This window comes from Macrobrachium nipponense, chromosome 37 (assembly GCF_015104395.2).
Source record: "Macrobrachium nipponense isolate FS-2020 chromosome 37, ASM1510439v2, whole genome shotgun sequence".
Lineage (NCBI taxonomy): Eukaryota > Metazoa > Arthropoda > Malacostraca > Decapoda > Palaemonidae > Macrobrachium > Macrobrachium nipponense.
The window spans coordinates 45,913,517-45,928,573 of NC_061097.1; the positions used below are offsets into that span (position 1 = coordinate 45,913,517).

Genomic DNA, 15,057 nt, shown 5'->3' on the forward strand with positions numbered 1-15,057 from the left:
TGTCCTGGAGACGTCACTGCTACTTGCCTCCACTAAGGTAAAAGTTATCTGTTGACCTGGAGACCTTCAAAATATGCTGCCCGTCCCACTAGTAGTTATCTGATGGATCCTGGAGACTTCAATGCTGGCCTCCAGTAAGTTAGTTATCTGTGTCCTGGAGTCCTTCAAATGCTCCTCCACAAGTATTATCTGTGTCCTGGAGACTTCAATGCTGCCTCCAGTAAGTAGTTATCTGTGACCTGGAGACTTCAATGCTGTCTCCAATAAGTAGTTATCTGTGACCTGGAGACTTCAATGCTGGCTCTATTAAGTAGTTATCTGTGACCTGGAGACTTCAATGCTGCCTCCAGTAAGTAGTTATCTGTGACCTGGAGACTCCTATGCTGCCTCTAGCAAGTAGTTATCTACATCCCTGGAGACTTCAATGCTGCCTCCAGGAAGTAGTTATCTGTGACTTGAAGACTTCAATGCTACTCTCCAGTAAGTAGTTATCTACATCCCTGGAGACTTCAATGCTGCCTCCAGTAAGTAGTTATCTGTGACCTGGAGACTCCAATGCTGGCTCTATTAAGTAGTTATCTGCCCCACTCCACATCCCTGCAAACTTCAGGATGCTGTTTCCAATAAGTAGTTATCTGGGACCTGGAGTCCCAATGCGGATTCTATTAAGTAGTTACTACAATCCCTGGGAGCTTTAAAATGCCTTTCCTCCAATAAGTAGTTATCTGTGACTTGAAGACTTCAATGCTGCTCTCCAGTAAGTAGTTTATCTACATCCCTGGAGACTTCAATGCTGCTCTCCAGTAAGTAGTTATCTGTGACCTGGAGACTTCAATGCTGCCTCCAATAAGTAGTTATCAGTGTTCCTGGAAACTTCAATGCTGCCTCCAATAAGCAGTTATCCATATCCCTGGAGACTTCAATTCTGCCTCCAGTAAGGAGCCATCTACATCCCTGGAGACTTCAATGCTTCCTCCAGGAAGTATTTATCTGTGACTTGAAGACTTCAATGCTGCCTCCTTTAAGTAGTTATCCATATCCCTGGAGACTTCAATGCTGCTTTCCAGTATGTAGTTATCTGCATTCCTGGAGACTTCAATGCTGCCTCCAGTAAGTACTTATCCATATCCCTGGAGACTTCAATGCTGTCTCCAGTAAGTAGTTATCTGTGTTCCTGGAGACTCCAATGCTGCCTCCAATAAGTAGTTATCTGTGACCTCCAGTAAGGAGCCATCTACATCCCTGGAGACTTCAATGCTGTCTCTAGTAAGTAGTGATCTATATTCCTGGAGATTTCAATGCTGCCTCCAGTAAGTAGTTAGCCATATCCCTGGGGACTTCAATGCTGCCTCCAGTAAGTAGTTATATGTGTTCCTGGAAACTTCAATGTTGCCTCCAGTAATTAGTTATCCATATCCCTGGAGACTTCAATGCTGCCTCCAGTAATTAGTGATCTACATTCATGGAGGCTTCCAATGCTGCCTCCAGTAAGTATACTCTGTTTTTTCTATCCGTCCACCCGCCTGTGGTGTTTGAGTATGGTAACACTGTGTCCCCCAGGCTTTAGATTGTTACGCGATGTGTAAGTTTTAGGTAAATAAAAGGATATCTGGGTGTACATTTGCACCTGAAAAGTGTTTTAATAATTTACTGTATGCAAATTACACCATTAATATTCGAAATAGGATATTGCCATTATTGTTGAATGTAACTATCTAAAGCCCTGGTCGCTTTGTTACCATACCAAACACCACAGGCGGGTGGACAGATGGAAAAAAACCCAGTATAGTTATCTACATTCGTGTAGACTTCAATTTTTCTCTCTAGTAAGGAGTTATCCATATTCCTTGAGAATGGGCCACAGTTAAGGGCTGAAGGTACTTAAGTTTTAGTAAAATACTATATTAATACTCACAAGTAAACAATTTATTTATACTCAGTAATCTTGTGGGTTTCTTTTTTCAATGTAAGGAATTTTACGAGAATAAAAAAAAAGTACACATAGCTTCAATCATTCTGTATTGCTTGCGTCCTATAACAAAGGCTAATTTGAAATTATGGTTGTGAAAAACACTGAACATGACAATTGTGTATTACTACATAGTTTTTAGATATTTGCTATAAATTCATTGATGAAACCAGCTGATTTTAATTAAGGAAACTCATAAATATATAATTACATAAAGATTGGGTGTTTTACTTTTTAACAATGATTATGACCAAGGACCAGTTGAATGTAAAGAAATAAAATCAAAACCTGATGAATACTGAAAGCAAAGCAATTCAATCCAGCTCATATTTTTATGTATCTACCCATTTAAGGTGCATCTGGTTGCAAGGTCAAATTGCTAATTGTATACATATAAATATTCAGTCAGTATTAAAAGTGAAATACCTTACAAAGCACTTAATTACATTACACAGGGTAATTCCATTGTCAAGTGAGTCTTTGACAACCGATGAATTCTCAAACTACCACCATAGTTGTCATGAACTCGTATGAACCTCACTATTCTGCGAATGATCATCATGGAGTTTACTTTCATAAAAATGAAAATAAAATTGATGATTTGTTCTTGATGTTTTATTGGGTCACATGTGGAGGGAAATTTTAAATACTGAACGGGATATTTGAAACAGCTAGTTTGACTTCAATAACTTGTTTCACACCCTCACTAATATCGCTTGTCGCTGTCCACAAAGACACAGCGATATCAGTGAGGCTGTGAAATTGACACTAAATAATGATCTACCATAGACAAAAGTATGATCCCAGCAAATGCCTGCAGCAGCCACACCTGAATGGAACAAAGGACTGAATATGATTTTACCCATTGCTATTTTTATTTTTCTGTTATTAGAAAATATGAGCATTGGCATCCAATATCTCGACCATTCACGTTTGTCGTTATAAGACAAACAAGCTTCTTTGCTGTGTTACCAGACCATTTTCATGAAACATACGGGGATGGGGTAAAGGAACACTTTAAGACAACTCTGTGTAGTACGTACGCTCACAATGGTCCAGTTAGAGCTGATAAAGAGTAATGAAGTGATCTTCGGACAGCTTATAAACTTTCTGAAAAATATATCAATGTTATTATAGGTATGCAACGAATGCCATGCAACTGCTGTCCAAAAGTACTTATAAATCTTTTGATCACTTAGACAACCAAGGATATTTGAAGAGAAGGGCTGGAAAATTACAAGCCATTTCATTCGGCTTGTTGATAGATAGTTTGATCCGTTTTATTCTCGACTGGCAACAGATAGAAAATCAAGAAATGTTACGTGACTAAACCTGTAAATGCAAGACAAAATCTTTCAAGACATGAATAGAACTGCTAGAGAAATGAAAGTGAACAAAAGTACAATGCACTATCCTTTGTCTAACTTGCTGAAAATGACAAAATAAAAACCTGGCATGACGTATACTCTAAATTACAGACTAAATCAGGCTGGGTGGGGCACTTTTTTGGTTGCAAAAGTCAAATGGGAGCGTACGATCAGCACCTATCACCAGTTGCATTTAAACATCGTCTCAGAGCCCACCTTTTAGGAAAAGACAGCACACTTGTAAGCTCAAAGAGCAACGTTTAAAACTGCAACAGTGAAAATGAAACATCTGCCTCATTTTCCCACGTCCCTGACAAGCAAGACGCATTATTCGAAGACAAAAGGAAACTCCCTTCAGAAAGAACCCAGTATATCAGCAATTTTATTTTGCTTACCAGTATTTAATAAGGATGATCAATGTTATGACTTCAAAGACCAGGAAGTTGAAGAACAAACATGGGAAGATGCCATAGAAGAAGAAGAGGAGTAGGGTTTGCGATATGTTGGCGGGTTCATTGCTCGCAAATTTCCACAACTAGAACATTTAGGAGCAAAAGTTACAACGCAAGATGACACAAAGATTGGTGCCATAAGCTTTAGTGAAGGGAAACTAATGAAACCTAGTGTTTCTTGATCCTTTGAAATGTATGGGTAAGATGTTTGATTCTCACCATGGGAGGAAAATGTTTTAACAGCCTTAAAAGGAGCGATAATTAAATTAGCGGATATAATTAGCAGTCACATCCAATAACTTCAGAAGTTGAAATATTTTGTTCCATGCCGTAGAGTTTTTAGAATTTGAGATTGATTTGAAGAAACACATTAGTAGTTCCAGAAAAGTGGTGCATAGATTGAAAAAGTTAGCAACATAGCTATATATGTGCAAAATGTGATTTTATGGAGATCTGTTAAATGTGTAATTTGGAAATATATTTATATAATAGTTTAGAATGTTCCTTAGAACTCACTCATGATTATTTAATATATTAATTTTTTTATTCTGACTATTATTTTCCTTCGGAAACATATAATAGTATTTAATAACGGATAAAAAGAAGAAAGCAAAGGTAGGTTTTCTATAATTTCAATGTTATTTGGCAAAAATGTTATAATAATCTCTCTTATGATTATTCTTCTTAACATAGTAGAATGAAGAACCTTCATCTGACTATTAAGTTAATTATCGAATAGCTTAAGAGTATTTAGAAAAATAAAAAATGTGAAAGTAAAAGCAGGATTGCTATAGGTTAAGGGGCCTGACTGCGGTTATTGTGACGTCACGCACCTAGCCGTTTAATCCTGTACCCAAGTTTAAGCTGCGCATGACAAGACCTTATATTATCTAGACCTTGGTTCAACTAGACCATCTCACTCAGCACACCGAGCACTGGCTCAATTAAGACTTCTTTTTCTCTTTTTTTTCTGTATTGCATTTGATTGTTTTCATGTTTTATCATTACGTTCAATTTATTGTGAAATAATTTATTTTTTATGTGAATTGGTACTGCTTTTATGTACATATTAAAGATTTTATGCAATCTCCCTCTACCTCAAGTTAGCTGTGAATCACCGCAATGACGAATGATTGTTAATTTTATTGTGAAAATATTTGTTCTTTCATTTAATATTTTGTTAATACTGTTCAACTACAGTCTCACTTGGCGCACTGAACACTGGCTCGATTAACTTTTTTTTTTTTATTGCATATGATTGTTTTCATACTTTATCATTGTTAAATTTATTGAGAAATTCCCTTTTTATTGTGAATTGCTACTGCTTTTACATACATACAGTAATATTTTTACTTTCTCTTCTCCTTCTCTCCTCAACATATCAACGCTCCCTTGTTCAGTCTCAAGTCAGCTGGGCGTGACGTCATCACGGTTACGTACAATTTTATACATCTTTTATGCCAAATGTTATATTGAAAGCTAAATTTTATATTAAATGCTTTATACTTTAATGTATTTTGTCGAATATTGTTATCATTAAACTATATATTGTAAATGAAAGATAAATTAATACAGTTTAACATGGAAAACCCAGTAGGCCGTCGAATAAAAGTATAAAATAGATAATCAGTCAGTTCGAAGTATGAGCATTTGTTCGACAAATGATACATAATTTTCTCAAAAATTTACCACTGTATAGAGATACTGTTCCCCTTTCTAGAAACTTTTTCTCAAGTCACTCTGTTCAAGAATACCTATAGTTCTTTAACATTTCAACATCCTTAAGAATCTCACTTCTGTTATGTAAAATAAATTCTAGCAATGAGCAAAAACTTCAACAGCAGTTATTTCCACAGTGCTTGAGTTATGGCTTTTGCTACATATGTTCTGTGAATTTCTGTAACCTGCAAAATGTCTGTGAAAAAATGCTTCCAGTAACCAAACAGCGGTCAATTAACATACTCATGCCTTCATGATGAGAAAATGGTGCCACATTCTTGTCCAGGGTATTACTCTGGCTGGAATTATGACTCCTGTAAGTCCTAAGGTGAAGACTGTAGCAACAACAGTTCCACAAGGGCAGCCCCTTGAGGTGGTGACCCTTGGTCTTCAGTATTCTTTCCAATTACAAATAAACCACACCTGGAAGAGAAATTTAAGTTTAGATTTTAAATTCAAAATACCAGTACTACAAAAGATTCCAAGAATTTCAATGTGGCATAAGCCTGGGACCATGCTGAATTCTGTACACGTTATGGTTAAGAACCGCGAGCTGCCTGTACTGACATATATGCCACTTTTGGCAAAGTTAACATGAACCAAAACAAAGAACAGAAAATACATGAAATAACTATAAATCCTGCATTGATGACAACACACTTCAGTGACTGGAGGCATTAAAATTGAAGGAAAGTCGTGTAAGGACCCCCAGTTCTGTCAAAACACAACTACAAACAAAACTTATGTAATTCTTACTGCATGCATTACGTGGAACACTAGATGTATCAAGTCTCTCTGAAGTAACATTTATGCCCTCAGGCTATAAAGCCTTCTACTTTTTAACTGGTTCCTTTCGGTGTCTTCCACACTTGCATGTTCCAAATGCTGACATTCGTCACTCAACACTTTCCGACCTCTGTAAGCGAGTCCTTCAGTCAGCCCTATGAATTAAAAGAAATTAATTTAATGGTAAGGTTAGGTCTAATAAAAAGATAAAATACAGGCGTCAACTTAGGCCAAGCCTGTTTGAATACAAATTTTTAACTTGTTGTCTGGTTAAAACTATTTCATTATTAATAAGAGTTGCCTGGTTAACTATCTTAGAATACTCAAAATGGTGGTAGCCTTCTGACACACGTTTTACAATCTCTGTAAAAGAAAGTTAAGGAGCTCCTGTTACATAAAGCACACAAGAACTTCAGCTGCAACATGGCCATATTTTTATTATAAAATTTTTGTTTATATACACGTCCTAAACTCTTATGATGGAACAACGGCCTCACAACTAACTTCACACCTAATTAGAGAGGCTGACAAAATACCCTGACCACGCTCACAACCTACCTAACCCCACGAATCCAAAATTCCAAGACGCACACACTCGATAACCTCCACATCAAGGGTTGCCAGAAAGAAATAGCTACCAATAATTCTAAAATCTACCACATGATCTCAAGATAAAAACAAAAACACATCATGGAAACCAAATAAGAAGTACAGAATGAACCACTTATACTACAAAACAAAACAAAACTAGACAAATTTCATCAACCAATTTAATCAGTCTCAATCATCCATCCATTTAGGACGACACCTCACCCTCCATGGGGTATCTCCGCTCTCCTGCTGACCTTTGTTCTTCTGGCACAAGAGGTTCCTCATCTTCAGTTGGACACTGTACATCCTTCACCTCCTCTCCATCCTGAGTGCCCTCTTCAAGCTCAACTACAGGGCAAATATCCAGTAAGTGATGAGGGGTACCATTAACCACTATGTACATACAATTTTTTTAATTTTATGCCCATTACGTACCTTTCCTTTCTTCCACTTTGCTGTGCATTTTGCATCTGGAGGTTTTACCCATACGTACATCCTAACCCATCTTTACTGTTGTTGGTTCCTACTGTGTTTTTCCTGAGTCTGTACTGTTTGGAAACCAACCCCAATCATAACAAACAAAACCAACTGTGGAACAGAGGTGGGATTTATACCATTTCTTGCAGTCACACTGTACCAATATACTGCTTCCTGGGAAGAAATATTGCTTCTCAGTCATACTCTTGATTGTGCGATGGTGTCTTTTGACTTTCTATAGTGGCCTCCCAATACAATAATACTTGCATCACATCAAGTTTTCCCTTGACAACCCAAGGAACATACCACTTACCCTTAATGGGATCATCCCATCTCACCCTAAACATAACTGTCTCGGCACCAACAAAATCCTCCAATCCTAATCTTCCCACTGTCCTCGTAATGTAGCCACATGCCACCCGCAACCAACCAGCTACTGGGCAGTGGTCCACCAGCTTTCAACATAATGAAAATAATTCCCTTCGACTATGAAGGGTCAAGTCTTCCTGAATTGGGAGTTTATTACCTCTAAAAAATTAAAATTCCTCCTGCTTACTTTTTCAATTTCAATCTCAACACAGCACTACCATCTATGAGCTCAGGAGCTTTGGTAACTAACCCATAGTCGTTTAAATGCTTTAAGTTCACCCAAGGTTACTTTGTACTCACTGAATAGAATATCATCAATGTACCACTTAATTCCATCAAAGATATGTTGGAGATCGCCTAAAAGTTTTCAAAATTTCTGCTATTATCATCCTTGGTGCTGAATTCAAACCAAAACCTAGTCTTGTCACACAATTTGTTTCACTTTATAATTCACTAATTAATCATTCAAAAGCGCTTTCAGTATTCTATATAAATAAGCATATTTTAGATCAACAACAGTTCCAGCCTCTGTTTGCCTCCATTCTTGAAAGGTTTCCCCCTGCATGACAACCCACATGAGCATTCAGTCCTCAAATCCAATACAGGTCTTATTTTATTCTTGGTAAATTGTTCAATAGCTAGCAAGGGTATAGAGTAATACCCACTTTCACATCTTTCCAAGGCACTAAAATACCTTCTCTGAACATCGCTCAACCTCTTCTTCAAAACCTTGATTGCTGTCATTCTGCAAACCCTTCTCCTAACAATCCATTTCATTAGTGAAAGCTGGTGGACTAGATTTTCACTTCCACTGTCCTTCATTAATGTAGCATTAATGTCTTTACCTTCTATTACTTCAACAGTCTCCTCTAATTATGAACTTTCTATTTTGCTTACCGATTACTAAGCAACTGCAGTACAGCTTCTAACCCCAAATTCTACTGTCCCACCCGAAACTACAACACCACCCTTGTGATCAATAGGATCATCCCCAACACCAACTCAATGCTGGGTAAGATTTGTTTAGCCACCACAGCTTCAACATCAATCTTAATTCCTTCTATTCCAATTTGTCTCCCTTGAAATTTCACTTCTGATCCATTAAAAGCCAGTGTAACTTATCCCTCAAGTTTCCAACAATATTTGAACTTACAAAAGTTACTGAACCCCCGTTATCAACCAATGCCTTGGCAATATAACAATTTGTCGAAAAATGATATTGTAATGATACAATAAAGTTTGTTCATACTTACCTGGCAGATATATATATAGCTGTATTTTCCGAAGTCCAACAGAATTTTAAAAACTTACGACACACGTAGTGGGAGTCAGGTGGTTAGTACCCATTCCCGCCGCTGGGAGGCGGGTATCAGGAACCATTCCCATTTTCTATTCATAATTTTTATTCCATTGTCTCCTGAGGGGAGGTGGGTGGGTACTTAAAATATATATATCTGCCAGGTAAGTATGAACAAACTTTATTGTATCATTACAATATCATTTTGTTCATGAAACTTACCTGTCAGATATATATATCTGAATCCCACCTTTGGTGTTGGGAGTAGACAGAATAGAAGATTTTAGGAAACACATATATGCAGATAATTGATATCTTGGTTCCTTACCTGTTAGCATAGCTGGCTTCGTGGTTACTGCCACGTAAGTCTGCTTGTGCTACTAGAGTTGCCAGCGAGGTAGAGACCTATATAGCTGGTGCACTCCAGATGATCTGTCAACAGGAGCGAGACCACGACGTGACTAGACCATTGAGCATACAATGAGGGCAAGGAAGTAAAAAACACAACCACCTGGCCTAGCCTACCAAAGGTATCCCACTTAGACTAAACTAATGGAAGGGAGATCCGCCCCAGGCGGTCGACCCCATAACCATAAAACACAAGTTAAAAACTCACCTAATTATTAAAGGATAGGATGAGTGCTACCTCCTGCCCCCAAAATAGTGTCTACAGCAACGTATGGTCCTAGCGAGTAGCAATTTTCGTATGTTGCTTTCACCTCCCGCAGGTAGTGTGAAGCGAACACCGAATTGCTTCGTCAATATGTGGCACTCAAAATGTCTTTGAGTGCCATATTTTTGTTGGCTACCAAGGTAGCGATAGCCCTCACCTCATGGGCTTTCACTTTTAGAAGCTTCATATCACTATCACTGCACTTTTCATGAGCTTCTTTAATCGTACTTCTTAGGAAGAATGCCAGTGCGTTCTTTGATATAGGAAGATCCGGTTTTTTCACCGAGCACCACAAGTTCTCAGAAGAGCCTCTGCAGGCTTTAGTTCTCTGCAAATAGAATTTGAGAGCCCTGACAGGGCACAGGACTCTCTCAGGTTCATGTCCCACTATTTCCGACAACCCCTTGATCTCAAACATCCTCGGCCAAGGGTTGGAAGGGTTCTCGTTCTTTGCTAAGAACGTAGGACTTAAGGAACAAACCGCACTATTGTTGTTGTTTTTGATTTAGCTGACCTTGTGTCAGCACGGGCTCTTGCTCACAGAGCAGCCCGTAACCCGCACTATGATCCATGAACCCAACCTGTATGCTTATGACCTGGATTTCGCTAACCCTCTTCGCCGTCGCCAAAGCAGTTAGGAAAATGGTCTTCTTCGTCAGATTCCTAAGTGAAGCTGAGTGGAGCGGTTCGAACTGACTTGACATCAGGAACTTAAGTACCAAGTCCAAGTTCCACGATGGTACTTTAGGTTGGAGAACCTTCGTAGTCTCGAAGGATCTAATGAGATCATGAAGGTCTCTGTCATTTGCCAAGTCGAGTCCTCTGTGTCTGAAGACTACAGAAAGCACGCTCCTGTAGCCTTTTATCGTGGGAACAGCTAATTTCACTTCTTTTCTCAGGTAAAGAAGGAAATCTGCTATCTGGCTCACAGAGATCGTGGTGGAGGAAATGCCCTTCTTCCTGCACTAACTTCTGAAGACATCCCACTTCGATTGGTACACTGCGATTGAGGAGGGCCTCCTTGCAGTGGCGATCGCCTTAGCCACAGGTCTTGAAAAACCCCTCGCTCTGGCCAACTTCTTGATAGTCTGAACGCAGTCAGACTCAGAGCGGGGAGGTTTTTGTGGTACCTCTCGAAGTGGGGCTGTCTGGGTAGATCTTTCCTTAGGGGCAGAGTCCTCGGAAAGTCTATCAGGAAGGAAGTTACCTCTGTGAACCAGTCGGTCGCTGGCCAGAAGGGGTCGATGAGGGTCATCCTCGCTCCCTCTGATGCCGCGAATTTCCTCATTACCTCCCCGAGGATCTTGAATGGGGGAAAGGTGTAAAGGTCCAGGCCCGACCAATTCCAAAGTAGAGCGTCTACTGCAACTGCTCCCGGGTCCAGAACTGGTGAGCAATAAAGCGGAAGTCTCCTTGTCCGGGAAGTTGCAAAAGCATCCACATGAGGACGTCCCCACAGCTTCCACAACGACTGGCATACCTCCTGATGTAGGGTCCATTCCGTCGGCAGGAGCTGTCCTTGCCGACTGAGAAGGTCCGCTCGAACATTCTCCAATTCTGACACGAATCTTGTTAGGATCGTGACGTCTTGCGACTTCGCCCATAACAGGATTTCCTTCGCGATGGCGAACAGAGAACGAGAGTGGGTTCCCCCCTGTTTCCTGAGGTATGCCAGGGCTGTGGTGTTGTCCGAGTTGATCTGAACCACTTTGTTGGAGACTTCTTCTTGAAAGAACCTTAGCGCAAGGTGAATCGCTGACAGTTCTTTGAGATTTATGTGCCAGGACACCTGTTCCGCTCTCCAGGTGCCTGACACTTCTCTCCCTCCTGGTGTTGCTCCCCATCCCGTAGAAGACGCGTCGGAAAACAACACTAGGTCGGGGTTCCGAAGCTTGAGCGAAAGCCCTTCCGCAAGCTTCTGCGGATCTGACCACCATCTTAGGTGTTCTTTCACCTCTTCTGTCAACAACAAGGTCGCTTCCAGATCTTGATCGCGTTTCCAGTTGTTGGACAGGAAGAATTGAAGTGGTCTGAGGTGCAACCTTCCCAGAGAAACAAACTTCTCCAGTGAGGAAATGGTCCCCACCAGACTCATCCATTCCCTCACCGAGCATGTTTCCTTCTCCAGAAAGGCTGACACTTTGTCTAGGCATTGAAGTTGTCGCCCCTGGGACGGAAAAGCCCGAAAAGCCACTGAGTCCATCTGAATTCCCAGATAGACTAAGGATTGAGAAGGGGTCAGATGCGACTTTTCGAGGTTTACCAGAAGTCCCAGGGACTTCGCTAACGACAAGGTCGTGTGAAGGTCCTCCAGACACTGGTCTTGCGATGAGGCTCGAATAAGCCAGTCGTCGAGGTAGAGAGAGATCCTTATCTTTGCAAGATGGAGCCACCTCGCAACGTTCTTCATAAGGATGGTGAAAACCATCGGCGCTGTGCTTAGACCGAAGCAGAGTGCCCTGAACTGGAATACCTTCCCCTTCAGGACAAACCGCAGGTATTTCCTTGATTGGGGATGGATGGGGACATGAAAATACGCGTCCTGGAGATCTAGTGAGACCATCCAATCCCCCGGTCTTAAAGCTGCTAGCACAGATTGAGGTGTCTCCATCTTGAACCTCTGCTTGGTGATGAAGAGGTTTAGGCTGCTGACATCTAGGACGGGTCGCCAACCCCCTGACTGCTTCGGCACTAGGAACAGACGGTTGTAAAAACCTGGAGAATCCAGGTCGAAGACCTGTTCCACAGCTTGCTTCTCGATCATTTGATCTAGCAGATCGTAAAGCACTTTTTGCTTTTCTCCTCGATACGAAGGAGACAAATCCTTTGGTGTCGAAGACAGCGGGGGCGACTTCAGGAACGGAATTCTGTACCCCTTCCTCACGATGTCCAGCGACCAAGAGTCGGCACCTCTCTCTTCCCAGGCTCTCAAGAAAAGTAGAAGTCTGGCCCCTACCGGCGGCTGAAGGACTTCCATATCACTTCCTACTCTTTGAAGGAGCGGGGGTTTTGCCTCTGGAAGTGCCTCTTCCTCGAGGGGCTGGTTTCGAGGAAGATGCAACTCAAAAAGGCTTCGATTTCTTGGCAGAAGAGACCCCAGAAGACGTCCGCTTCTTCTGCGGCGGAAAAGCTGCGAACTCACTATCAGGTGAAGAGCGAAGTTCCGGAGAACTTGGACGTGAAGCGTCCCGAACACAAACAGTCCTTTTCAGCGGACGTGATGCAGAATGAGAGCTCCACCCCTTACGCGGGGAGGAAGCCTCCGAAGATGAAAAGCACTCCTTGAGGAGACGTGCACGCGCACGCTCCTTGGCAGTCTGGGTAGTTTCATCAGATACTGCCAAAGGCATGCCAGATCGGTGGGGGTTCCTCGTAACCCTCCTTCGACTTTCGACATGCTCTCTCCCCGTATCCTGGGAGTCAAGCAGAGGTCCGGGCCTAGAGGCGAAATAAGGCCGATCTGACACACCCTCCACTACACAAGGGGCACTATCACTGCACTTTTGCACTTCACTTTTGCTCTCAAGAGCCAGCACTTTCGATTCTAAGTTACGAATCGACTCTAGAATCAAAGACAAAGTATTACCTTCTACAGACACTGCTTCAGGGCCCGAAGGCAACACTACAGGGTTAGGAGCATTAACTACAGAAGGAGGGTTAACAGGAGAATCATTAATTTCTTGCCTACCTGAAACACTCCTGAAGGAAGACCTCCTTAACCTATCCCGTTCAAGTTTCTTAAGATAGGTTTCATACGCCTTCCACTCAGAATCTGTTAAACTTTCACACTCCTTGCAGCGGCTTTCATACGCACATTCATGCTCCCTACAACCTTTAAATACAGTATGTGGGTCTACTGAAGCTTTCAGTAGCCTACCTCTACAGTCAGACTTAGAGCAAAATCTAGCGCTAGCTGAACTAGACCCTGACATCTTATCCAAAGAAAAATCTATGCCAAAATCAATTCGATCCACTAATAACGTGTGCCTAGCCACCGATCCAAGACAGATAACCAAAAAAAACCAAAAGGGATACTCAAGTAGCCAATAAGTTTCCAAAATCCAGACGGAGGTGCTGTAAACAGATGTTTACAACACTGGCGACAGAAAAATTATGAATAGAAAATGGGAATATTTCCTGATACCCGCCTCCCAGCGGCGGGAATGGGTACTAACCACCTGACTCCCACTACGTGTGTCATAAGTTTTTAAAATTCTGTCAGACTTCGGAAAATACAGCTATATATGTATCTGACAGGTAAGTTTCATGAACAAATTGTATTTTTCCTAACTATACAAACCTGAGGTCCTTTACAATAGGAATGTAACTTGCGGCAGCTGGGACCGGTCGTAAGCTTCGAACAAGGGAGTTCAGCAGTTAACTGCTTGTCCGACAGTCTGCGCACCGCGCGACTGGGAGGTGAAGATACACTTTGCTTTAGGCTCAGAAAAAAACAGAGTGAGGGGTGTCATGAGGTGGGACTATGTGTAAAGAACCTCAGGTTTGTATAGTTAGGAAAAATGGCAATTTGTCAAAAATTGCATTTTTCCTAACTATACAAACCTGAGGTCCTTTTACAATAGGAAGGTAACTAGCGGCAGCTGGAACAGTTATAAGCTTCGAACAAGGGAGTTCGGTAGTTAACTACTTGTCTGACAGTGCGCGAGCAGCACGACTGGGAGGTGAAGAATCACTTTTGCTTTAGGCTCAGGAAAAAACGCAGAGTGAGGGGTGGCATGAGGTGGGACTATATGTAAAGGACCTCAGGTTTGTATAGTTAGGAAAAATGCAATTTTCGACAAATTGCCATTTGTTCCGGTACGTATACAAACCATCGGTCCTTTTACAATAGGAAGACACACTTCTTGGTGGGAGGAATTGAGTCTTAAGAACAGACTGGTGTTCGCCCAACCTTGGATTGCCTCCCTGGTCGTAAGAGCGAGGGGGTATCCTAGCCTCTGCCCAATTAATCGGGGTATATACCGCAGGATCAATGGTCAGACCTCTGGACTCAAGTAATAAGAGGGAGGCAAGCGTACCTCTTAAAGCTAGCAAGCAAGAACTTGTTCCTGTTGCAAGAGGCAATATAGTTATGGGTTTGTCTCTTGTTGGCTTCCACTTCCCCCCTCCTTGTTGGGGGAAGTGGTGGATATTCACTCCTATCCCTAATGAAAGGGACAGGATGGGGCTCGGTCGAGTAGCTTACCTGCATCTTATCCTTTCCAGCAGGGTGACGACCGTGTCCCTCTGCCCACAGGTAGAGGGGAGAAAAAGATGTGGAAGAGGAGCCAGTCACACTCTCATTCACTCATCCATTCTACAGTCACACCAGGAATCAATGCTGTTCTGCCTGCTAG

The 15,057-nt window shown here is 41.6% G+C and overlaps 1 protein-coding gene across 3 annotated transcripts in view; it reads right to left on the minus strand.

The window, feature by feature from the left end:
- Positions 1-15,057, minus strand: part of LOC135209224 (uncharacterized) — a 55,260-nt gene that overhangs the window by 15,846 nt on the left and 24,357 nt on the right. For all 3 annotated transcript variants that reach the window (XM_064241918.1, XM_064241920.1, XM_064241917.1), the window contains exons 2-3: positions 6,264-6,448; positions 5,751-5,930 (exon numbers count right to left, since the gene is read on the minus strand). In XM_064241918.1, the coding sequence (XP_064097988.1) occupies positions 5,751-5,754 (4 nt within the window). In that variant the 5' untranslated portion in view covers positions 5,755-5,930; positions 6,264-6,448. The remainder of the gene's footprint in view (positions 1-5,750; positions 5,931-6,263; positions 6,449-15,057) is intronic.